The following is a 27,656-nucleotide window of genomic DNA, read 5'->3' as shown; positions in this document are numbered from 1 at the left end:
TTTAATTGCAATCTTACCTACCAGCTGCATCCAAAAATGCTTTACTGGGTTCAATAATGTAAAGTCACATTAACGAAAAAAAAAAAAAACACTACAAAGGGAACATACCTAATAGCTGTAATAGTTGAAGGCAAGATGCCGTGGCTATGTTTGCTGAACTAGAGGAGAGGTACAGAGAATGAGTCTGGTAACGATAGTAATGAACTGGTTCTTGACACCTCAGAGGCCTGCTACAGCCAGCTGTCTGCAGGCAGCTTTGCTAGTTTGTTGACAAATGCAGTCATAAAGGCAGATATCCAAGACAGTTCTATACAGGCCAGGTCACCTCTGGCAGGGTTTATTTATGAGCTCACAGACTCTGTGGAGTTGTCTGCACTGCTTCTGGGAGAATGGGTTCAATGTGGGGTAGTGACTGAGCAAACAAAACCTGTCAAATCTGGGCTTGTCAGCAGCTGGGTTTCTCTGCCCTGCTCTCCTCAGCCCTTCCAGTTTTAGCATCCTGGCTCTGGTACTACAAATATAGCTTGGCCAAGGAGGGCTTCATTCACTTCCAAGGGGCTTTATTCCTCCTCAAACAAAGCTGGATATACTCAATATATCTCTGGGGCTAAAGTGGGGCTGACAACAGTAATACCCTGCTTCCCTTCCCCACTCTCTCCTGCTTTCTTTGCATGTCCTGTGGTTTCCTTGTTGCTTGCAGTACTCCAAAGACATGGTAAACAGGTGAACACATATTATTTTGAAAATGGAAAGACTAAGCAGCTTAGTTCCCCAGGGAAGGAGGCTGTTCTGGAAGATAAATGAAGATGTTACTCCTATAATTTGAATAATAAGGCTGGATAATATAAATGAGAGATGGTCAATCATATATTAGTTAGAAACAAGAAAGTCCACCACACTCTGCTGAGATGCCTGAACTTCCTGTACAAAATGACTTCCAGTAATGCTGTTCTTTCTGTATAAAATAAAAAGCTGTGAAGTTCTCAAAATTCACAAGATTTCCAGGTGAATGCAGTCAATAAGAAATTGGTTTGATAATTGGCTTCAATCAAATGTTTGCATTTGGAGTGGAAAATGGATTCCAGACAGAGAGACCAAAGGACTGGTGAGCAGCAAGACTTTCACTGCCAAAGTAAGAGAATTTTGCTTGAGATGAAAGACAATCTGGGAGAGGTATTTAAGGATCCAGAGCATCTCTAGAATGGACAGAAGATAACACAACTGTCTGCATTTCAGAAATGCTTTATTCTTTAAATCAGTTTAACACCTTTCCCCAATAAAACCTGTATCAAGAACGCACATTCTGTTTGAAATAGGGTATATCTTTCAAAAGATAATCGCTTTGAAGTTAAATGCTTGAAGTTGTGGCAAATCAGTTTCATCTGTATGCAACTCATCCCAGCAGTTAACTATTCTCAGTGTTGGAGAAGAAATAAAAAAGGGAGAAATAAACCATTTTGTGGACTAGATTTAGCTTCAGCTCGCAGCTGCTGGATTTCTATGGATGCTTCCACGCACTAACAAGAGCTTTTACCATTCCAGAATCTCTCTCTTTTGGAGGCATTCATAAACTACAGTCAAGTCACGTTTAACACCTTTCTAGATCCCTTGGTTGGGGCAGGGTGACAACTTGTTCCCTGGATCCCTCAGCAGAGATCTTCTCCCATTCTCCAGCAAATACCATGAAGATGCTCTGAGTATTCTGCAGTGACAGAATTAGCTGTCATTATACTGCAGAGTTTGGAAATATGGTGAGGAGCTGGATGGAAAAAGATACTTTTCACTAAAATGCTGTAATAAAAAGAAAAGGTGAAAAATACAAAAGCCTTCCCCATAAAACATGCAACCAATTATACTCCTGTTCATCTGGCCAACATAACTCCAGGGGGACTAACTTGGTGTCATGTCAAGTCAGAGCACAAAGATAGCAGCTGGCTCAGATGTCTGCCTAGGTATCGTTTGAAAGCCAGCATGCCTAGAAGTGCATATTACCTTCTGCCAAACACCTGGATCAGGACTTTTTTCAGGTCTATTTTCTCATTTACCTTTTTTTTTTCCTGCTTTAAGAAAGTAGTAGCTTCTTTTGCACCCAAGACTTAGCCTAGGGAAACCAAATCAAAGCAAAATCCTAAGCCTGTCTCCTCTTCAGAAGGACACTCCAACCATTCTGCTGAGTTCCTACTTCAGAGCTGCAGTGAACAGCCTGATTTATCTAAAAGGAGTGAAAATTATTTTCTGGTTTTCCACTCTGCAGCACCCATTTTATTTCATGCTAAGGCAAATAAATGCATCTGCTACTGTCTTGCTCCTTCCACTATAATATATAGAAGGTTAAAGTCACAGTTCAGATCTCAGCAGGTTTCAGATTCAAATGCTCATTATATAGTGTTCTAGCAGAGAAACACAAAAGTAATCCTCAAGAGGCATGAAATTTCTTATGTTTAGAAACTCTTTGTAAAGGTCAGGGTTTTTTTAGCTTTTAAAAATGCAACCTGCAATTTAGAATACTACCAAAGTCCAAATTTCAAATGGATTAAAAACCAAAACAAAACACCTGAACCCCCAAACCAACAAAATGCAGGCAGTCTAGCTGGGGAAACTTTTATGCATATCCTGTTATTATAATGAAATTAGGAGAAACAAGTAGCTGTGTGAGCTGCCAAGCTAATGAACCATGATTTCCAACATCTTTCTCCCATGAGGGTTTGCCAAAATCTAATAAAAGTCTAAGCCTCCTTAACTTCCTTCTTGTGGGTTTTAATTGGCTTTTCCCCCTCAGCCTGGCATAAATTTTCATAGCATGTGTAATTTCTAATACTTTTGAGATTTCTTCTTCTCTATTGAAGATGTTTGAAATCATTGGATGTGGGGGGGAAATGAAGATAACCAGCCACCGCATAATTTGCTTACGTCTCACTTCCTCAAGAGGCTCAGTTGAAACATTATAAAACTGCATTTAGCTTTCACCTTGCATGGTTTTCTAAAATTTAGTGGTGCCCTGTCCTGCAGTCTCAGTCTACAACCCCAATGATCTGCCAGCCTAACACAGCTGCTCTGCTTGAGTAGCAGCTAACTGAAAAGTGAAATATGGATTATGGACAGAGCCAAGCACCTGTAAAAACAGGTGCTTTTCATGCTCATGTGCAAACCTCACCAAAGTGCTGATAACAAAACATTAAAGATAAATCAACATGCACAGCCAGGCCCTTCTATACAAATCACATTCATAAACCAACATTTACATAAAGATCTTCCCAAAGAAATCCCCTTACGGCTATGATTTTTGAAAGTGAATAGTGACCCCAGGGATATAAAGGGTCCAAGCGAACAATCATATTGTCTGGAAGTGAAGCTCTCTTGCAAATGCCACACATCAAGAAACCAAAAAAAGCTCAACACTTACAATGGCAAGTAATTTCTGAACTACTTTTTTACAGTACTTTTTTACTACATTTACAGTTCCTTACTACTCATTCTAAGTGAAGGTTTCACAGGGATAATTTGGACACTATTTCAAACACAGTAGCCTATTCCAGCAAGACATTTCTTGTCTACTTCCGTTATTTGTAATTTCTGAACTACTCGAGGTTGAAATGTATATTTTTTTAGAAAAAGTGCAGCAGCTTCTATCAGTGAGTTGTCCAGAAGGGAGTGAGGGTGAAGCAGCATTTTCACAGGTATTTTCACAGTGTTTCAAATTTTACTTTCAACATCACTCATCGGGAACTTTTGTCCCCTCCAAAACAAGTACGGAACTAATTGGAAAATTGCCTTTACAAATTCATGCAACATCAGGGTTCAGCAAAGGTCTGAACCCAAAGAAGGCTTTGAGCTTCATGCTGTAAGTCTAAAACTTCCTATGGAGACTGAATCAAAACCTACAGAAGCCAAATGAAGCTTTTCCATTGACTTTAAAAAACTTTGGACCCAAGGTAAAATAAAGTTAAGGCATACACAGATATATTGTTTCATGAGAAAAACATATCCTTTTGATAGTACGGATTTCTTGTTATTTATTAGCTGTCTGCACCTGAATTTTACCATCTATGCCTGAATTTTCTGCTCTGATATACAACCATGCACCAACCTCTTAGAGCATTTATTCATACAATGCTCCAGTTGAATCAATGGAAATTTTTAAACAATTAAATGACTGGATTTGGCATTCAATAACAAAGACTTTTTGAAGGCAAGCCATACTAGCAACCTGTTTTAGCCAGATATCTTGTCTTTGGTTCAAGTAAAAAAATTAAGGTGAAGTCAGAAGTCCAAATTCGATTTTGACTTTAATTTTCATTTGATCATACTCAAGCTATTCAAGCTTCCTGAGCTGTGAATTGGGAAAAGATGCAAACCTTCTTGCCCTACTTCCTATCCCCAGCTCTCACACAGACACTACTATACACATGTTAAAATTATTACCATTCTTCTCTATCTGCGTCACAGTTGCAAAAATATCTCATATCCAGACAACTTTCTTCCAGTCCACATGCACACTGTTGAATGCCCGGAAGAGATCCTCCCCAGTAAAGATGCTTTTCATTGGCACGGCCAACCCACCAAGCAAATGGCATTCCATCTGGATGAAAGGGAAAGATAGGGAAAAAAAAAAAGAGAAGAGAAAAAGAGAGAAAGAGAACTTGATAAGCAAATTGGATTCTCCTGAGAATGAAAAAGAGAATGGAGGTGGACATGTTAAACAATACTGAAAGAAAAGGTGCAAACTACAGATGAAGTAACAAACCATAAACTTTGCCCAAGTTCTGTTTTATGGAACACATGCTGAGAAAACAACAGCTGTTTGGTAATCCCATTTGGTTTGAGGGGCAGGTGTTTGCCCCATAGGGCTCATGTGCCAATCACCCAACCTTGGTGCTTTTCAGCTGTAAAGACTTTTGACTTGTAAACCCTACACCACTGTCTGCAACAGTTGTGTCCAGTGACTTTGATGCTAGAGGGGAGGCCTGATCACTGAAGGAGTCTGAAGACAATTCTCCTGCCACAACTCATGCTGCACAGCTGTCTTGAGCCACCCAGTATTGGCCCAGGATGTCTTGCAGAGCTTACTTGTTACGAAGGAGACTCCAGCTCTTAGATCAGGATTTTTTACCTTAAGACTAATATGTAAAGAGCAAAAATCTTCAGAACTGACACACAAACTGACCTATTACTATGGGCTTAATACAGTTCCTCTCAAAACTAAATCCAAAATTTGTACAGTTTCCATGGGAGCAAGACTAGGGATTTTAGTGTGCTCGCCAAGAGTGGAATTTGCAAATGCAAAGTTCCATAGCATATTAAAACATGCTAGGATTAAGGATTCAGGTAGGAGATAAGTGGGGAAAAAGATTTCTCTCCTTGGGAATTAATTTGTCTCTATGAAGTTATTTTCTATCGGAGATCTAAGATCCATGTATTTATATAAACCAAGATAGTTTTTGCTTAAATTTCACAATCCACTATACATCAGGCATTAAATATTAATAGTCAGATACAGTAAGCAGATTCACATGTAATGAAATCTGTGGATTAACATTTTGCTAAGACTGACTTTGTCTTCCAGCTCAGATAACTTTTTCATTGGCTTCTTAATCCTTAAATCAAGAAATGTAATCAGTTACACATACAGGTAGATGATAAAATTTAGCAAAATTGACATATTGAGACTTTGTGATCAAAGGAGCTTGGAAAAATAAACTGAACTGCTAATGTAGAAAAATGCATCAATTTATTCTTCAGCTTTACTAACATTATTTGTAGGGAATATTCCTCATTATACAAAGTGAGAAAATCTAAAATATGAAATGCAATCAAGGTTAACAGTAGAGTGTAAGGGACTAATTAAAATGAGTTTTAGAATCACTTCACAAAATTAATTCATATTTGTTTTCCTTCTAAGTTTAGACTGCTGAACTGTAAATTCATGCAGAAAGGAAAATAAAAATAGGAAAATTAACTCCATTCTCGTGATACCAACAATTAAGACATGACGAGTTTGACCAATACCCAGTAGTGTTCATTAGAAAAACACAATTCAAGAACATCTAATGATTCATCTTAAAAAAATGTGCACGCTCATATTAGGTCTCATATTATTGTCAACACATTTATGTTTTCTTTCTAGCTGATTTTCTTGCAGAAGTTGATTGCTGCAGTCAGTGAAACAGGTTTATAAGATATTATTGGGAAATTGTTTGGTAAACTTGGAATAGCAATGTTAATAGAATAAAAGGGTAATTTGTCTAGGAGTTGAGATAGATACTATACAGAAGTGCTTAATCTAATTTTAAAAGTGCCCATTCTGGAAAAAAAATATTTAGATAAAGATAAATCCTTCAGACCATCAGCAAATAACGGTACTCGTTAATCAAATTCAACCTGTGTCAGATTCTTTTATCAGAAATAATTATATACTTAAAAATAACAGTGAAATAATCACTCACAGGAATTAAGAATTAGTAGTTTTCTGATGTATTTTTCAGATCTGTTGTTATTTGCTTTATCGAACAACACCAAGCAAAGACATACACATTCATATTTATGATGTAGACTGGGGAAGTGATAGTTGCATCACAGTTTGGGTCATTTACAACTAAATTAAAAATAGTGCTAAACAATAGAGCATTCAACGTTATAAGGAACAATCTTAGATCATCAAGGGAATAAACTATAAAAAAAGTGTCTTTTCAAAAATTCTAGTTAGTAGGTAGAGGTCTATCACCCTTTACTCAAGATGAGTAAATTTTTCTCCCTAACTAGTCCCTTAGAAATCAATTGTAGCATTAAGGAAAAATATGCCCTGCTTCTTCAAAACTCTTTTCCGTGGCCTTAATTTTTAACACATGAGAAATCACAGAGCTATTCAGCAAAACTCTTAAATCTAAGGTACTTCAGCAACATCTGAAGTATTTAGGAATTACTGAAGCATATATTGTAGATCATATACTTGTAATGCTGAAGTAAAGCGATATTTCACTAGTGATACCAATCAATCTATTCCCGAGTTCTTTCCAGAATGTTTACATGATTATATCTTAGCGGAGCTGGGAGATGCCTTGCACTGAGACTGAGTTTGGCCAACAGTTGTTAAAATTCTTTCTTCTAAGTCTGTAGGTTTGTTGCAATATCTTCATCTCTGTAATCATGGAATTATCATTTTGTTAAAGAATTATCAAAGTCTCCATCACATCAAAATGAATTAATTTTCTTTCTGCAGTAAAGTCATGGACTAAGTCAATGACATTAATCAACGAGTTTACATGGTCCCATAAACTAATGGTTTCTTAGGTCAGTAGAATTCCACTTTAAGAATGCTAAGCTAACAAGTCCATTTGATAAGAAGTGCTACTAATTCTTCATTTTGTGCTTAGGTTGTACATAGTAACACATTATTTAGTCAGAGAAAAGGTAGTCAAAAGCCTATTGGACAAGTGAAAGTACTGTTTTCCATGCATTTTTGTCCATTTATAACTGAATAAAAATCCACTATAATCAATTTATTAAGGTTGCCTTTGAACTCCATATGATGGTTCTGAAGGAGAATATGTGTGAAAAAAATCTCAAACCAAGCAAAGTAAACAAGCCCCAAGTGACTGAATTCACCAGTAAAAGAATGGAGACCAGTTTCTTTCAAGTGATTTCTTCCTGTATTGCTTAAGTTGCCTTTGGAAGTTTCTAATTTTGATAATAAAATCCTCAAAAAAAGGCACATTTTTTTTCTTTCCTGCAGAGGATAATAACCCTTTCTATGATGATGCTGTCTGGAAGCCAGATATTTAAATCACTGTTGTGATATTTAAATCAATGTTTTTACCATAATTCAGTATGGTATTGAATAAAAGAACTGGGCATGCACATACTATTTTTTATCTAAGCAAGTCCTACTACTTATTCACACTGCCAGGTACAGGCTGCAGCAAGAGGAGTTGGCACACGTCTTCTGAAAGGAAAGAATAAGGGGCCTCATCTTCAGTTGATCTTGATGTTTCCCTCTACCTGTATCCATAGGCTGGTCCTTTGTGTTCTATTGGTCTATTCAACAGCTGCTCTGTGTGTGTCCGAATAGCCACGTAGGACCCTGGAAACACTGGCACATACAATACAGAAACACACAGACAAGAACTCAGTTTTTCCTCTCTCCAGCAAGGCACAGAGAGTAAGCTCCTTTCAGACCTCAGTTCTTTAGCCAGTCTCCAGCACCTGCTCTATCAGTGCACTAAACTGTTCCTTGTGAGCTCTCTGTGTGAAATCTGTTTCGGCAGAGGCAGGGCTGGCATGGATGGTACAGTTCACAGGCACAGAGGATGAGGGCTGAGGAAAGAATAGCAGACACACGGAGGTTGTTTCCAATGATCCTTCGAAGGAGATGCAGCTTGAGATCAAATTCACCTGCAATGCGTATCTGGCTCTTCTAGTGACAAGAATGGCTGAATGCATATTCAGTGTCCCTCTACCAGCTTACAGGAACATGTCAGTCCTCTTAAATCTCCCTTGTAATGACAGTTCTCTCATTTTCTGTATTAGAGGGCACTGACATTGCTAGCCATGCAAGTTATTTTTAAAGGTTTTAGGCTTGTTCACATTTTAAATAGCCGAGAAGTTTTTCAAATATTATCTGTATAGGCACTCAGAAGCTGAAGGAGGGGGAGAAACAGCCTATTGCAACAGCATTTAGGACTTAATTACTATGTGTATAAATCCCAAGCAACTTCTGTGGACTCAGTTTACCTTTACACAGGCAGAGAGTCTAATCATTGGCTTTTATGTTTGTACAACATGAGTTAAAGCCATGCATTTTTAATAGTATTATATTTAAAATATTTTTCAAGATATGTTCACATCATATCCCAGTTGGTGCTTGTTATTGCAACAAACAAAAGTCTAATGATTGAAATATAATTGCCCTGCTAAACTCCTGTGCTGTATAAACCTAAAGTCTGACTCAGTAACTACAAAGCCCTAGCGCAGATAAAGCTTTTGGGTTACTCTAACAGGTCAGTTAAAGGTGTTTTCCACCACCACTGCAAGTCAATTTATTTGTATCTATCTGTTGAAACTCTAAAGCCATATTGCATTGTAATAACATTCTCGTGGCAGTCTTTATGTTCAGTTTTTCCTCCAGAATCAAACTGAGTTAAGCAGAACTGAATTTATTAATCTTATATGTCTCACTGATGAACATGTAGATTAATTAACATCTATGCTGTTTTCTCATAAAAGGAAAGATTCACATATCAAGATATATGATTGATTGTAAAATGGCATCGAACAATCAAAGGCAATTATTTCCTCAAAAAATTAAATATCTGTTTGCACTAACTGGTTCAACAATATCAAATCCTGCAAATGGCTCACCTGATACACTGAACATTATGGGAAACAAGAAGTTAGCAGACTTTTTAATATGTACATGTATATATGCACACACACAAGCATATGAGGCAATTTCAACCTGAATAACTGAATCCAGAGGCTAATCCAGAGTACAAATTATGTTCTCAGCTGCTAACCCATTTTTAAACATCTCTTAAAAAAACTGAGAGAGGGATAAGAGAGTGAGAACGAGGGAAAACTGAGTCTCAGTATTTTTTGTAAGAGTTACCAAAGTTTTGTTTTCCCAAGCTTTAATTTCTCCATTGCAACATTTTTCTAGCCTTTTTCATCAAAATTCTAAACATTAAATTGAAGTAAAAACAAATTTTTCCCCTTTGGCATTTTCAACAGGAAAAAACACACTTTTGATAAATCAGTGAAAAAATGTTTATAATAATTCTAGACAAAAATATGGACAAATTGAAGAAATATTCCATATTTAGTGGATAAGACAGAAGTAATATATTTTTAGAGGTTTTTGTTCAGTGAAAAGGTTAATGGTATTAATGACTAGGAATCTGTATTGGTTTGAATGACAGCTCACACCTGTGGGAGAATACACTAATAACACAAAGTGGGGTAAACCCAGGCTATGCTGCATTAACCAGCATGTGTCACCCGTTATTTGAAGTGGATGCTGAGATTAAACAGTGAAAAAAGTTGCTCTTTGCTTTACAGCCACAGTGAGGGTGTCTCGAGGCTCTGGCCCAGACACAGGGAAGCAACAACTGCCCTTCGATATGGAAGGATCTCTGCACTTCGCAAACAAAACCCTGTTTTTAACTCAAGATCCGGTTACCTGGGGAAAAAAAAGGAATATACAAAATATGGACCATGAAAAAAAAAAAAGGAGAATACCCAATGACGTGATTCCTGTGTGCATTATTCACCAAGTGAGCTTTTTTGTACCATGCTACTCTGCTTCCATGTGGACACACACCCCGTTTATGTCTGGCTCTTCTCTTTTCAGTACAGCCATAACGACCATCTAACACTTCCTCCCTTTTACTCAAAACCTTCCCCACGCAATTCTGCAATTCATTCTTATTGTCCTATTCATTTCTTAAAACTGTAACGCACATACCACTACCCTATTTTTCATAGATGACAAACACAACTGCTTTGGAAATTATGGCTAATCAATCACCACAGCAAGACAGATGCCATTCTGGACTGAGTAGCAATGGTGCTGGCCAGTTATAGTAACATTCATAATGAATTTGCTTTTAATTTCTGGTCAGATCCTGTAACTCTTACTCAGACCAGCTATCCAAAAGTGAAGTAGTCCTGCTAAAGCCAGTGGACTTACTTCCTGGGCCAATGTTACTTAGTCACAAAGTCTGTCCCCTCATTTTTTTTTTTTTTTTTTTTTTTTTTTATGTGTGGTTAGGAAAAGGGGAAAGAAAGGCAGTACTTTGACGTTTTCTTTCTTGTTATTCAGCTTTACTGTCAATGTGCACTGCTTTCACACAGAGTCACAGGCTGAAGTAAATGCTTAAAAAAGAAGAAAAAAACATGCAGCAGCTTTTGTCTACATCTTTTTCTCTTAAGCAAAGAAACTGCATGTCCCTCTGGAGCAGCTGTTATCATGGTGTTCTCTGTGCTTCCTGGAGTTAAGATATTCTCACAGAGGAGAATGGCCAGAAAGAAGGTAAATAAACACAGACCTTTGCTGCTTATAGATTCAACAGAAGGCTAATGAGCAGAACTGCTGAGATGTAATGACAGAGTTGTGCCATCACACACTAAGAGTACTTCAGTAAAAGCAAAATCCTTACCAATCCTTTGATAGACAGATTTAAAGATGGGTGTAAGGATTTCAGACCCAAACACTTTTATATGCTGAGGAAGAATTAATCTACATCCAAAACTAAAATTTTATGCCTTGTGAATGTCTCTGCTGAAGGCCAAAGAAGGATGAAAATATTATGAGTACTTGCATTCTCCTCTGCCAGCTCAGGCTGGGTTGTTTTCTCAATAAATTTCTGGCCAAGTGACAAGTTTCCTGAAAGATGCAAGTGGGAATTCAGCCAATAACAGAAACTATGGGAACAGCTGAAGCCATGCAGGTTAGGAAGAAAAAGCAACAACCACCCAAGCAAAAAACAAAAATGCAGAGCAGATTACAGCTTTTAGGGACAAATGATAAAACAGAAAAAATAACAGCTTTGAATCCTCAAGAGTTTCGCTGTAGATAGACTAGATATTCTACCCTTTGAAACAAATAAACAAAAAGCTTATTTTCTTTATCTCCTGCATTCCAGCTCAGCCTCTCTTCAAACCTGTCTTTCTTGCTTTCAACTCCTTTTCCTTTTCATCATTCCCCTTTTCCTTTCCCATTTTTACTGTTCCTCCAGGTAAATTCAGATAAACAAGCCCTGCATTGTTTTAACAGATAGGCCTATGACATTGATGCATGTCCTGCCACATCCTTACTCTGTGCTAGGACCAGAAACCCATAAGTGTCCTGCGTTCAATTGCTAGCGAACAACTACCAGGGATAATCCACAGTGGGCTCCAGCATCACCGTGCCTGTGCCAGAGGAGCCGGTCTCACTCAGCAGATGTCTGGACCTTTTTTCCTATGTCATAGGCGTAGCTAGTAAGAATAATGGCAATAAAAGGATACCATCATTTATTGCTCTCACACTGCTCTTTCAGTTCCTATGCGTCATTCTTATCCTTTTTCACCAGTACTATTTCACCCATTGCCCAGGACAATGGTCTTTTGTTCTTTATCAGCTACTTGGCATAAATATACAAATAGTTAGCGAGCGTAAGTAGTAGCAATTAATGGGTTAATAAACAGAAGATAAACCATATCATGTCATTCCAGTACTTGTGAAAACACCATGGGGCACTGAAGTATCATATGTGTTTAAGACTTGAGGATCTCTGTATCTGCCACAGGTCAACGCTCTTCAGTGGTTCCTTGGGGCTTGAGGAAGACAACAGGACTGACATTCATAACTAACCTGTATGCAGCTAGTAACACATCCCAGTCCCTCAACATGCTACTGAAGTCTTACCCACGTTGTCTTAAGAGCTCACAGGTTGAGGTGGTCTGGTTTTAGGTCACCATATACTACATGGAATGGGGAAGGCATAGAAGAGATGAGTTTGTAAGTTTAGACAGATCACATGTGGTTCCTCAAACCTTTCTTTCTATTTTAAAATGGATGTGAAAGAGCTACAGGGTAAAAGAGACTCCTGAACTAATGCACCTTATAAACTACTGTAAAGTGAGATAAGTAGTTTATCACAGTGGGTTTTATTCTTAAATGCTATTTGAGTTTTCACAGAGGAAAGTAATTTCAGAACCTAAAAATAACATTGCAGAGGACAGAGTAGAACAGTTGAAGCATCAAAAATTGTGAATGGTGCATCAAACCAAACCTCAATCATTTCACCATGAGAAAACTTAGTATGCAACCATTATTCATGAAAATGTTGAAATGAGGCAACATTATGAGCAACTGTCCCAGGAAAGACTGCCAGGAAGAGACACTTTGCAGCTCATTCATTCACTACTATTTTCGAGGGACAAAAAAGGCCAGATCTAGCAACTGGTATAAATGCGTCTTGTTCCAGTGAAATCAGGTTGGCTGTGCTGAATTGCACTCACTGAGCATCGGAGTGTTCACGGGAAGACAGAATGGTCAAGGCTGGAAGGGACCTTTTAAGACCTTCTAGTCCAGCCAGCCCCATGCTTCAAGCTGTTCTGAAACAGATTTGGGTTGTAAGAATTCCATACACAACCATTGTGGTTGTCACTGTGAGAGGTTAAAGCACCATCTGCAACGGTGCAGTGACTGAAATAAAGGTCTGAAAGATCTGTTTCTAAAGGGGGTGAAAAAGGAAAATTAATTATATATTTGACTCATTTATTCTTGGAAGATCCATAGTGAGACCACAAGTTCTTGGGATAGGGCATGGATGAAGAGAAACAGAGGGAGCTGACCTGCATCACTTTGCAACCCATGCACTCAATATGGTGCAACTGCGGAGCCGTACTGCAAAGCCTCCAATTCTGCACAACTCGCAGCCTCATGCGCTTGCAGCTACACACCAGCCTGAGCCCTTCATCAAGAAAGTCCACAAAATTCAGGTCTACAGCCTGGTCTAATGGAAGCCAGCGCATAATTGAGAGCAGGTTGCTCAAGTTTATGTACCAGTCAATTGGAGTAAAGGTGAGTGAAAATAATACAAGGTTTAGTCCAGTGCTTGCAGGAACCCATAGAAGGTGTGCTGGAACATGCTCACAGCAAAATGCAATTTGATAGGCTAGAAAAAGAAAATAAAATGGGGATATTTTTGACTTTTAATAGGAGACTGGATAAGTCACAGAAAAACATGCTGTGGAAAGCAATCTTTGCTTCGTCCTTTGGGAGAAACTACATATGCTAATAATGGTTCTTCTCCCCCCACTTCATTTTGAAAAGTGTCTGAGTAAAAATGGAATTACCTTACTCAACAGAACTGTTTCCTGTATATGCAGTTTTAACTACCAGCATTAATAATGAGAAAAGTATCCTTATTATTACTTTTCCCCTCCTGATCACACGGCACCAATACAGTCACTACTGACTGAAATGGACTGTCTTCTGATTTGACAACCATCCACAAAAGATCGATTAATTTTGTTCCCATTGTAGTTGTCATGGCAGCTTCTAGGAAGAATAAAATCTAGATTTGGCTACATACAATCTGTATTAGTAATATTGATTCATAAAGCAATGAGAACACACCTGGTCTTTCAGCTTCCAGGTTAATACAGCATGGTTTACAGGGAATAACATCTATTTAGTTGGAGTGAATCTGATCAGAAAGCAATTGGGACAATGTCATTTCCACAGAGTGCCTTTTTGAAGTGTAACCACTAACGGGTTCCTGTAAGTGGATGATAATAACTACTGAATTCCATGGTTTAGATAGATCTTAAAGAAATCATAAAATATAATCAGTTAACATGCTGAGTTTCTGAACTTGAAGAAAAATAGAAAAACAGTCTTAATAGAACATAAATCAGAAGAGGTAATAACATATTATTAATGACTTTGAAGCTGCAATCCCTATTTAAATAAATGAGGACTTTTTTTTAAAACTGAAAATTATTGGGATGGTGCTTCTGTTTTGGAAAGAATCCTTCAGAAAATGAGATGGGAACATCTCAAGTTCCCTGTAAAATTAACTGGGCAGATGAGCATCTTCAGTAAGAGGGAAATCCAGTGTAATTCCCTCCATTCAGCTTTAAATAAAAAGTCAGAGGTTGGGTTATTTGTTGTTGGGGGTTTTTTTGTTTGTTTGTTTGTGTTTTTTTTTTGTTTGGGGTTTTTTATTTGTTTGTTTGGTTGGTTAGTTTTTGTGTTTTTTTTTTTTTTTAAGCAAAAAAAGCAGTATATTTAAATCTATGCTAAACAGCTGAAGGAGTCCCTGTGTAGAACATGCAATATACTTACTGTCTTCTAAAAGACAAGCACTGTAAATAACCAAAAGATGAAACCTACACCCAGAAAAGAGTTTAGAGAATAATCCAGGCACATTGCTGAGTCTTACAGTAATTGTTAGCCAAAACGTCAGCTTCAACAAGCACTGTAAAAACCATGCTCTTAGCTTCCCCTCCTACTCTTCTATCACATCCCTACTGAATTTAAATCGCACAGGGTTTAGTTTTTGCTCCCAAAACATGTTAGTTGGCAAAAGACAACACTCAGTTGTACTCACTGTGATCATAACAGCCCTTGTCTGGATAGGCAGCACAACACTGGACAAAGTCTAGTTTAAAGTTCTTTATAAAATAAACAGAAACCCAAGCAACAAACCCACAAACAAACAAAAAAAAAACCCAAGCAAACACTCACTGAAATGCATCCCAGTATCTCTGAAAGGCTACGAGCAATATAGCAAGACATTAAACTTCTTTATAGTCCAATGTGTTACTACACATTACAGAGCAATGGTAAATAAATAACTGCTGATTTGACATGGCTTTCAACTGGTGAGCAATTCTGCTTTCCTCAACGTTACAATTAATGTCAGCAGTTAATGCCCTAAGTGGTGGAATCAGAAATTTCACCACAATAAACAAATGCAGTCAAGTTTCAACTTAAGGATATACCCAACCTGCAGCACAGCCTTGGTTCAGCTGGCCCCGTCTCAGGCTGCAATTACAGTTCTGTTGGTCAGAGCAGCAGGGACATCATTTGTCATCCTAAGGAAGGCTGGAGTGCTGCGAAATTGGGCACTTTGGAAAAATGCAGCTGTAGCAGAACATATGTATAAGCAAGACCATGAAATGAACTGGCTCCAAGCCAATGTGTAAGGAGAAAAACAAGAAAATATAAATGAAAAAAAATCATAGAATATTGTACTCAGAAGATGCTCCTATTGATATATTCTGACCAGCTTTAAAGGTCAGGATGACAACAATCTGTCTTCTCTGTGGAACGGCTTAATCAATTTGTAGCTCTTTTTTCCTCACCCTGTTAGAAATGAGTTTACATCTTTCAAATGGATCTTCTATTCAGTTTTTGCTATTTAATTGGTCTCAGGTTCCTGCATATCTCTCTATACAACTGTAACAAACAGGAGGACATATACATGGGTGTGTATATACATTCATGCACAGACTGTACTGGACAGAATATGAACTGCTCAGCTATGCTCCTTAGCTCTGCTGTCACTAACAGAGACTATTATTCAGCTCAAAAGACAGTTTTCTGCTCCTGGAGCAGAAGGAAGAACTCAGCCATAGCTTTACCACTGCAGCGAATACTGGAACGCACAGAGGCTGCAGAAGAATGACAACCATGCAACCTTGAGAAACTATGAGTCCTTCATCTTTTTCCAAATGCTGAACAGAACTGCATGGAGACACAGACTCATTCTCCCATCACAACAAACACATACATCTCCATAGCCCCCTACGCCCCCAGAATGGGGCTGGGCACCTCAGTGGCTCTGGGCCAGTAGAAGACAACCTGGCCTCATTCATTGATTTCTCGGCAGCAGTGGAGCACAGCTCTTGATTCTTGAGAGAACTCCAGCTGTTACATCACTCATCAGGATCACATAAGCTGCAATGAGCATATCACTTATTATTTTTCATTTTCTTTCTTCCCATGGAATATACAGTCAACAAGGCCACAGTCCTTATTTTCACAGTAATTAATCTTGTGTTAATTTCATCTAATTTTCAGCACTTAACTGAGATGGCAACATCTACGTGCCTTCTGTATTTAATGGTGAGAGGAAGACCCATCATAGAAGCCATTCAGTCAGCCCACAAGCTTCTTGAAGAAAGAATCAAGATCTTTACACATAATGTAACTTTCTACCATAGGTCTTTCATCACAGCTGATGAAATATAAACCTGTCTTGAAGGCTGTATCAACGCTGTGAATCAAAATCCTAGAAGATGATCACACACATAATCATCTTTCCTTCCAACAGTAAGGCTCCATAACTGAATGTAACTTCCTCAAGACAAGTATAACCTACTACAAATCCTGTCTGCTACTGGTTTGGAGAGATGTAAGCATCTTCGTCATGTAGCGGTGCTTGGGTGGAAACAATACAACTGAGTCAGGGAAGTCTAAGACTGGTGTAAGGTTTTGTCAAGGTATAGATTAATATATACCTTCAGAGTTCTCCAACAGCTACGCAAAAAATAACTGGGCTCAAATACTTCTATTTGACTATCTATATCTTTTGCGTGCTGTCTTTTCATAACATGGAGCCCCAGGGGGACAGGGTTCAGAGGAAATAAAGTCATGGACAAAATCAGACCCAAGATGCTTATTTTAACATCAGTCCCAGATGGAAAAAAATAGGAATCCCTGAGGGACAAACTACTTTACAAATATACGAGAGCCCCTCCCTCCAGTTTCTTCTGTCTGTACATATGCCTGCATGCACATGTACACCTTTGTAATATAAGCTTTTCTACTCAGATTTATGTTACAGAATTAATAAATATTAGTTACACATTTACGGTTTCAATAAACTCCTAAGGATTATGCTTTTCTCCCATCTGAAGATCAGTACAAATACAACAAATACAGCAAACATTACCCTGATGTATGCGTCATTTCAGAACAGATTGCAGAAACAATCAGCAACATGCAACCTCTTGTAAAGAGAAGTGACGACTTTCTCCCCCTTCCCTCATCTCAGTATTGTTTTTTTTTCGTTCCCTCACTCTCAGACAAATGACATTTGGCAATGTTGATGCTGTGCTGTGTATTTTTTTTCCACTCACACGCAGCTGGTCAAGATCAGGGGCAGATGCCCAGAGATTCAGGTAAGATGCAGCAGTATGAACCTGTAATTTCAGAGATACAGAAGACTGATGTGCATAAAGGAAGCAAACCCCTAATACAGAAATAAATTTATTTATCTGAATTTGGCTTTCTTTTTTCTTCCACATTGTGAGTAAAGGTTTTAACCATACAGCTTTACTTTTAAATAAAATACATAAATGACTCCAAAACAGCTGGCCTACTTAACACTACTATGTAAACATCTGTTCACATTCATGCATGCAAATAAGTACATCAGCTACGAAGTCTCTCAGGCTCAAATTAGTCTTTATCGAGTCCTCCCAGAAACCACTGGGGTGGAGGCCAATGACTGTGTGAAGGGAAAGGAAAGGGAATTCTTAAGCTTTTTTTTGAGAATTGATCCTTGGAGAAAAGATAGAAGATACCAAAATCTCAATTCTCATGCTTTCTATTTTTCAGTATGTTTGCTTTAAGAAAGTTTTCTTTCCTGTCTCTTTGTGTTAACTTCCTCCTTCATCACATATTTTAACAGCTTGTTATATAAATGGACATTGTATCAAATTTTTATTCCCCTTTATTCAAACCATCTTTTGAAAATGCCAGAGATCTCAGCCCTGCTCCTGCTGAACTAAATGGGATTCTTGACATTGACATGAATGGAAACAGGATTAGGCCGGCTGTATGCATCATTAGATACGCGATTCTATAGCACCCTCTAAAATTCTGCTGAACTCTCCCTTTCAAGCAAATAAAGCAGGTAAACTCAAAGGCCATGAAATGTCACTATTACATTTAAACACTTAAACTGAAGTACCTGATGAATTAGCCATCTTCTCGCCAGGCATCTTAGAAAACTGCAGCCCTCGAGGGATTTCCCCTGGCCGTTACCACTTATTGCAAAGTCAAAGAGAGAAAGCTAAGGTTATTGTTTTGCCTGTGGAGTCAAAATATGCTGAGAGAGCATGTTATTCCCCAGACTTACAGTTTTATTGCATTTCTAATTCACACCTAAGGTCACCATATGTCAAGTGAGTATGCAGTCTGCTACTGTGGCTATTGTCATCATTCTAACTCTAATACTAAATAGTCCTAGACTAGAACAATACTGTCTTAGAAACAAGTGTAATGTAGCGCTTACAGCAGAAGACTGGTCTTCTGATTAAAGATGGAAAATTAAAAGTTCTGGTTCCGCCTTTGGGTTTGTCAGACCCTCCAAAATCACACAAATTAGTTAATTGCTCTGAACCTTTGTTTTCACACCAGAAAGTCAAAGAACTACAAGCCCTGAATAAACAAAATAAACAAAACTAGTATATCAGCCACTGTGTCTTCTCTATTGAGAAGGTTAATAAATGAATCAATCTTCAATCAAATTTCATTCGGCATTAAAAACTGCAAGATGAGGTTTGAAGTCAGTTTCTTGTGGCCTGATATAGTTATGCCATGACAATAATGCTTCCCTTTGCATATTACATTAATGTGAATTTGACCACAGAATTGTCATTTCTTGTCATTTAAGTAGTCTTACAGTTAAGCAGCCATAATTGTCCTTTGGGTGTTATCTTAAACACATTAAAAAAGAAATTGAATGCTTTCACCACATTATAGCTGGGACACTTTTTCAAAGCTAATTTCTATGTCTGTGAATTATTCATAATACACTTCAAACAGGCTCTTCTGGATAAGGTAATTGACCTTGTCTGCATGAAGCACCTACTACCTTGCCTTGGGATAATTAAATCTACGATGTGGTCCATTATTTAAAGGTAATGTCTTTTCATTAGGTTAGGCAATATATTATCACTCAACTAGTCACCTAATTCTGCATTTAACACATTCAAGTTTTCACTGTTTTGTCATTGGTTACACTCATCTCTCATAGCAATTTCTCATATTAAGTAGCACGGTATAACAGTAAGACAGCATTCTCTTGATAAAGGGAAGCAGGACTTCGAGGACTCAAATTTCAAGATTCACTTCTCTATTTTCAACCTCAGTTGGCTCTTCTTTTTTTTTCTTTTTTTTTTTTTTTCTTTTTTCTGTTGAATACCCAAGGCTCTTCTGTATTCCAACTACTTTGAACCACTTTAGCAGAATAAAACAGCTCTGAATCTACTTTAGTCAGTCAATGACAAAGTCCCCCCGCATGGGTAAACTCCTGAGTGGCATAGCAATCTGAAGAAGCTCCTCCATCAGTCCCTTTCCTGGCTCTGAAAAATGGCCAGAGATGGTATTCTAATTTATATTGCACCACTCCAGTAACCAAGCTTAAAGATGTTTCTCCACCCACCTCTACTTCAGTTGTGCAGAAACACAGCATTGTTTTCTCAATCCATCAGCACCTAAGTGTTTACTCTAACTGCAAATACTGCATTAACAAGCTATAGATGTAGTTGCTAGCTTCTCTACATATCTGAATTTTTAGTTTTCTGTGTTTTGTAGTTTGTTTTACACTAAAGTGGAATTTAATGAAAGATGCAATAACTAAGGAATTAATCCACTATCTTACTTGCCTAGATTGGTAGAAGTATACTGAAGCAAAAGATCTGATCCTGCATATCTTTGAGCTTTGTATTTTTTCAGTTAAATCATTCAATATTGTAGCTTCTCTCAAACTGTCCATTAATGGAATCTTACAATTATGGTAGTTATTCAAAGCTTATTAATCATGTCATACAAACACAGTTCAGGCTATGAATTGTTTATCTTGATTAGATATTGCTTGAGTTTTCACTTAAAATTGTGAGCATTGTTTACAGCAGAAATGAAGACAAGGGTATCAAAGACTTCAAGGTGTTAGAGTGAACATTTACTCTGAAGACCTTTGGCTGAATTCCTATTTGCATAAATATTCAGGAACAATCTGTTCATGCCTCAGGAACATTTCTGCAAACACAAAAATCTCAGTGTTGTGGCCCAGAATAATATTAAAAAAAAAAAAAAGGATTATGAAAATTATCAAAGTGAAATTGAAATGAAATTCCAGCAGGATAGAAAAGAAATAGCTGCCATTTATCATTTTCCGTCAGCTAAAACAAACTAGCCAAGGAAAGTATTGTTCTAAGCAAGATTACCTGCGTCTGGCCTGTCTGCTAAATCATATTTCATAACGGTTGACTGCCTTCCGTTGTGTAACCACAGTGGTGTACTATACATTGATAGCTCCTGTCACTATAATATGATTATGTTTACCTATTAGTTTCTGCTTTTGTGCCACAACCCAGCAACTACAATATTACAATGGTTCTAACGGTCTGTTTCACTTTGTTCATTTACCTATTAATTTTGGCAATGGTATATTTCATGGAACATAAATTTCATCCTCCAAAAACATGACAACCTGTAGTACAATATGGTCAGACACATTCTGGAGCTTTGTATGGAAGTAAAATGAATTGTCCAGGGTGGCATTTTTGAAAGAACATACCTCCCTCTGGAGGCATCGGTTGTATCTAAGGTGATTACTTCAGCAGTAATAGATGTAATTATTCACTCAATAAAATTCTGCCTCTATTAAGCAGGTACTTATAATGTTCTGCAGATTGACTGGTGGCCCTAGCCTGTCTCACAGAGGCTGTAAACAAAATGCAACACAATTTCTTTGTCTGAATCCAGAACATAAACATGCACTGGGAAGGAAGTGACCCAGAAAGCTGGCACTGCTTTGAACCTGGATGCTCTGGGAAACAAGACCCCAAAACAGAACCTGAAAAATGCTTCCGCAGTTCAGTGATAAGATATGAAAATGGCAAAATAAGTGGACCAAACTGACTTTTCATAGCCAGAGAAAAAGCTAAAGGGAGCTAAAACAGAGCCTATTTCAGGAGAAGACAATTTGTCCTAGAATCTTAGCCTCTGTTATGTTAGCATTCAGTCATAAAGATCTCTCTCTGAGGAGCAGCCTTTAAACTTCTGTCACACACCAAAATAGTTTCATCTGGATAAAATCTGAGCGCATGAAATCACAATAACAATGGGAAGTAAACAAATGCTAATGTACAGAAAACCTTTAGCACAATGGGGAAAAGAGTAACCAACAGTAACTTCTCTTGCACCAGGCCTGACAGTGATCCAGTTAGCTCAAGAAGTTGACTACGTTCAGTGTTCCTCGTAACCTATCTACACATATCTACAGAAATATGCAAATACACACTTTCCCAAAAGGAAAGCACTCTGTCTATATCAATAGATAATTTTATGGACTGTACCAATTATTTGAATCAGCAGCTAAAAGAAAATATAGTATTTAAAATAAACATATCATGTAATTGATGTTGCTTCTTCTTCAGAACCACTTTTCAGACCTCTGATCACTTTTTAACACACCTGATCATAGGCTTGGACTCATCAGTAAAACAAACCTGTTAGGCTTGAATTAGGTTCAGTAATACAAAACTGAGAAAAAGGACAGCCAGGAATCATTATAATCTTTTCTATCAACAAGTGCCACTGCCAACATTTTGATCACATTGAATGAGACAGTCTGAGCAGAAAGAAGAACAGAAAATGGCTACTGATTGCAGACTAAGCTACTGGGACCACTTCTCATGCACTATTAATGTTAATATATTAGAATCACTGCCAGTTGTAAATTAGACATGTCATTTTAAACTTTTTTTGGTAAATCAAAGATATAGGGAAAGGGGGACATGGAAATAAGCATTGTGGATAAAGCAACACGCAGCACATGAAGCAGACAAGCACTGAATCTAGCACAGTAACATGTGTCCAAAGATCTATGAAGACTGATGAAAGCTGATGAAGTTCAGTTGAGTTAAGGATGCCTATTTTGTTTAAGATTTTGTTCCTGTGCTCAAAAGGAGACAGACATTTGTGTATCTAGCCTTGTGAGAAAAAAACATGCATCTGCATCTCATTTTAAATTTCAAGTTGTTTTCCTCCTAGCATTAGGACAGTCTGCAGAAACTGTATAGTACTCTCTAAACCTATTGATTCTAGTGGGCTTTAGATATTATATATATTCTATATATACGTTTTATATCTCAACATGGTTTTCTAAAGAAATGAGACATATTGGAACAACGCTACATGAATGTTTGTGCACGTGTCTGTTGTTCAACTATAAAAAGTCATGAACCTACAGGCCAATTTCAAGTACATTTGATTGAGAAATATGTTCCTACAGGTTTTATGTACTGCCTAAACAGAAAATTGAGATATCCTCCGAGTACCCAGCCTAAGAAAAGGTTTCAACACATTTTCAATCTCCAGCAGATCTCAGACAACCCATACAAAAGCTCAACACTAAAGCAAAAAAAATAAGGGGGAAAAAAAGCATTATTTAGTACTCCATGATTCATTGAACTATTGTTTTAGCAAAATAAACCAATAAATTGTGTTCTAAACCACCAAGAATTCAGCATCACAGACAAAATAAACAAAACTGTATAGCTGGGAGAGATGCTGCTCACTAGGCAGAAACATGAGAACATAAAATGTTTAATCAATTTGATCCGTTCCTGTTTAGAAAGATATCTGAAGTAAGCTGTATGTTTCACCTTCAGTTGTGTATCTCTCTGCCTGGAAGAAGGTGATGAACACATAACCTTACGATAGCTACAGTAAGACCACATGGATCCCATCCTAGAAATGCATGCCTGCTTACAATAGCTCTAATAGGGGTCATTTCCAAACACAAGGGCACTGTTTTTTAATTACAGATAGTTTCTTCTTGCCCTTTACAAAGAAAGACAAGATTCTTTTCATACAACTAAACCATATACTATAGTCACAGGTATGACCAGGCAACAGGTAGAAAAATTGTAATGATTTCTGTCTAATTAGCATGGGTAAGAACAACCATCTATCAACAGTGGGATGAATTCGAGCATTGAACTGACATTACTGGAGACAGACTTTGAAGACCAAATTATGAATCCTTACCTGTTGCATCTGGCTGCATGCAGAGCCATACATAGATTCAAGCCATGATGGCTAAACCAACACTTTCTGAACACATTGCACTCATTCTCAGGTGATCTTATCTTTCCTCAGAACATCTGTGAACAATGAAGTCATGGCTGTCCATATGGCATATGAGCATCTAATAAAAGCAATAGTCTTGAGGTTCTCACACGTCTCCCTTTACAATCAACCACTGTAGAAAGCAAAATACAGACACTATCTGGGAGATGAAGAGGAAGAAGTCTGTGTGCTTTGATTGATGCTTGAGACTGGTGATACTATTCCTGGTCTGCAAATCTGCAGAATCACAACTTTCTCTCTTTACTTGGTTGATTATACCAAACATCCCATTACAACTCACTCGAATATACCATTGCCTCCTTTGTAATTTGGTAGGTACATGAAAATTCACAGAATGAAGCCTTCCTTGCTGAATGAGCACATCTGTGTTAACCAGTTTTATTCTGGGACTTTTGAATTCTGTTCTTGAGAGCAAAGGAGGAAGGGTCTTGATGTTGTTTTGAGTCCTGGACAGCTTGGGCAGGAACATACCCCTTGGCTAAACCAGTCTCCATTAAAGTCTGAGCCTTCCTGCTATCAAAGGGGCTTGGAACAAATTCAGGCTCAAAAGCTTTTTCATTTTTGTTTTCAATCTTTTTAGCCCAGCAGATATGGGGGAAAAAAAAAAAAAAAAACACAAACAAAAAAAAACAAACCTCATACTTCTTTAAAGAAAGTTTTAAAAGGGTTATTTTCTTTCAGATCACCACATCTTTGTAACTACTTGTCAAGTATCAGTCAGATCTGATCCTCCCCAAATCAAACTGTTGTGGGGAGAGTTAAATAATTCTCAATTGGTTTTGGATATTTCTTGGGAGGAGAAGTAGTACACAACTTTTTTTTCCCCAAAGGTCTGGAGATGTTTCCTCCAAGCACATTTGCTTAACCTCCTTTATTTTAATTTATGTTGCTATTTTTATTTATTTATTTATTTATTTATTTACAAAAGAGAGCAACAAACAAGAGATACTGTTATACCCTTAACATCAAATGGATCAGATAAGCAAAACATTGAACTAAATACTCTTAGGGAAAGCTCTTATTCTGTTACATTTTGAACACTAAGCACAAAGTAATCTGAAAATACAGCCTTCAGCTGATCCTCAGTTTCTTTTCCCATTTCTGCCTTCACACTTTCAAAAATAGAAAATACATTTCCCATAGGCTATCTTCACACTGTAATGCAGGTAAAATTCTTGGACTTATAATTTACAAGCAATGAATCTGAGTCAAAGCCAATCTATACATAGTAAAAACTTGACTCCTTTTTCCATTGGCTTATGTTTTCTCTCTTCCTAATTACACTATGTAATTAAATTATGGTACTGTTCATTTTGTGTACAGTCTCTTACCACCTCTGCCTTCTTGGATAGGTCAGACCAATTAAAGCAAAAATCAAAGCATATGGGGGTCTATTCCATTCACTTGCTCTATCCCATCTCATTTTCAGCAAGTGCCTTGCTTTGTATGTGCCTTTTTCCCCAGATCTAAAGCAGGAGTCAAATGAACCCAAACCACACATAAAACTAGAGAAATTACAGCCCCAAATGCTTTGTTATCCTCAAAGATAGTGTGAATAGAAATGTAAATTACTATTGCTTCACTTATGTGGTGTCTTGGTAGAAGAGGTCAGTTGAGAACACCTTCATCACCATGATTTACACCTTCTATTCTCCAAAATCAGAAAGCATCTCTCCCTGCACTGGCACAAATTTGACAAAGAAATTAGCTTAATGTAAGTAAGACAGTTTGAGTCTTATGGAGCCCAAGATGTTCAAAGTAGGACAGCTGAAAGAAGCAGACAAATGGAAGTGTGATGAAAGCAGACTCCCTGCTGTGGCTCTAATGAGGGAGAAGGCACACTTTTCTGCTCAGGCAGCAGTACTGCTTGCTTTCTTGAATGGTGGACAGGCTGCTGTCATGGCTAATGACCCATTAATGTAACAAACCATGGATTAGCTGTTTGGTTCTAATTGCCATTATTTATTTATTGTTAACAATATGCTGAGTTCTGCAAAATTAGAAGAGACTATCACTGCTCGTGATTAAGGGAACGCTGTCTGGGATAGCCTGAAAAAATGATGTAATTCTTTCCTTCTTTGAACTATATGTATGCATAGCTTATACGACTGTGTCTCTCAAGTCAGAGGTATCATTAGGACATGTTTGGTTCTGGCACATGTGCATAAAACTATCCATTTCCAAACTCCTATTTGGACTGCAGAATTTCCTGAATTCAAGGATTCTTTATTACTGAGCTATAAGCACTTATAACAGCCCATAGATTCACAGGTTGAGCAAAAGATATCATCGACTCTATTTCAAACCAGATGATTTTCAGGAACAAAATTCCCAACCTAAGGGGTTGCAGTGGTTAAGCAAACACAGCATCAGTACACAGCACTGAATTCCTTACAGGACCACCAATTCATGCAATTACTTCCATGTTCCAGGCACAAAATCTGTTGTTTAGGTTTACATTTCATTTACCTGTCCTATATATGTCTTCATTAATACCTCTGGTACAAGGTCCCTGTATATTGGAAAAGGTAATTCCCATGTGAGTAAAACATAGTAGATCTATTCAGTTTGGACTGACTGACAAATCTCTTTTCTAGGTAAGTTGTAAAATGTCTCTTAAAAAAAGAGTAAAACTGTAATTCCAGAATTACTCCTTAGACTTCAAAAAAACAAATCATGGGAGAAAAACAAACAAAAGTACACCCCCCAAAAACCAACAGAAATATCCAGTGCCAGCAGAAGTGTGAAGGATATGTTCCACAGTTGCAAACAGGACTCAGACATACAAGCTCCTTCGTCACTACTCTACCAGTCCCCACCTTGAGAAACATTTTTAAATTCACCTGACATTCTGTTTCTAAAGGAAACATATAATGGCGCTTTATTGTCCACAGGCGTAGTCCCAGGAGACTCCTGCCCTTCTGGTTTCACTCCAGAAGTAAGCCAGGTAGCATTAAACCTGTCTGCTCCTGCAGCGGGTTTCAAGGAGCGACCCTGCTTTCCTCCCGCTGGGTTAGAAGCCATCCAGTGTATGATCAAGCAAGGATTTTTCCCCATGTCTTTCCCATGGCTTGGCCTCCTGGCTGCATTGTGATCTCAGAGAAGCACAACAGGGCTAGAGGAGAAGTAATGCAAGCAGTTGCCATTCCTTCCTTGGCAGTTACAGCACACTCTTACCTCACTGTCAGTCAGGATGGATTGTTTATGGGGAGCAAAGTCAGAAATCGGGATAATGATATTTCTATTACTCTAAGGTGCACACATGCTGGATGCCAAGTTACCTTGCCCACACAACAGTTTTTTAATTCTGCTTAGACCATCTGCACGTTAATCAGCTACACACTACTAAAAATAAAGCATCTTTAAAAATGGCCTCTAAATCTCTTGCTACAAATAAGAGCACATGTTGTATCACTGCGGTAAACTCTATTCAAAAGTCTCTAAATATAGCACAAGTTATCTAAAATTGTGCTGTGAGAAGCTGTCAGCACTGCCACTTCGGAGAGGAGAGACAAGGTATGGTGATGGAAACACAGATGGCAAGACAATCATTCTCAGGAAGGGGATCCTAATTACCCCAAAATAATTACAACATACAATCTACACCAGCCACCTATCAACCACTCCCTTCAATATGAACCACTTTTTAAGGGCACATTGCTCTGTTCTATGTTATTTTGTACAATGACAAATAGTATCCTGGTAATGCAATAACATTTTAAAGTATCTAGAATGATAAAGCGGAAATTATATTTGAAAAGCATAAAATAATAGTGAACAAAAGCCCAATGGTAAATGACTGCTTGTTATGGGTCATTTTATATCACTTCATGGTACGTTTAGGTTTAAAAAAATATTAACAATCCAGGCTTCACACTCCTTTGTCCATTCAGATTTATCTACTCTAAAAAAATGGTGTTCCCATTATATGAAACCGGGATGCAAACCACACTTCAGAACACTGTGTGTCACTTCTGGTGCAAAAAAATACTAGAGC

General features: G+C 37.8%; 1 protein-coding gene across 4 annotated transcripts in view; it reads right to left on the bottom strand.

Annotated features, from left to right (window-relative positions):
* Window positions 1-27,656, bottom strand: part of CNTNAP5 (contactin associated protein family member 5) — a 272,016-nt gene that overhangs the window by 48,597 nt on the left and 195,763 nt on the right. For all 4 annotated transcript variants that reach the window (XM_071810877.1, XM_065840744.2, XM_065840745.2 and 1 more), the window contains one exon: window positions 4,423-4,579. In XM_071810877.1, coding sequence (XP_071666978.1) covers window positions 4,423-4,579 — 157 coding nt within the window. The remainder of the gene's footprint in view (window positions 1-4,422; window positions 4,580-27,656) is intronic.

Source organism: Patagioenas fasciata, chromosome 7 (assembly GCF_037038585.1).
Source record: "Patagioenas fasciata isolate bPatFas1 chromosome 7, bPatFas1.hap1, whole genome shotgun sequence".
In the NCBI taxonomy this organism is placed as follows: Eukaryota; Metazoa; Chordata; class Aves; order Columbiformes; family Columbidae; genus Patagioenas; species Patagioenas fasciata.
The sequence above is the reverse complement of the archived record's forward strand: the minus strand, read 5'-3'. Positions and strand labels throughout refer to the sequence as shown.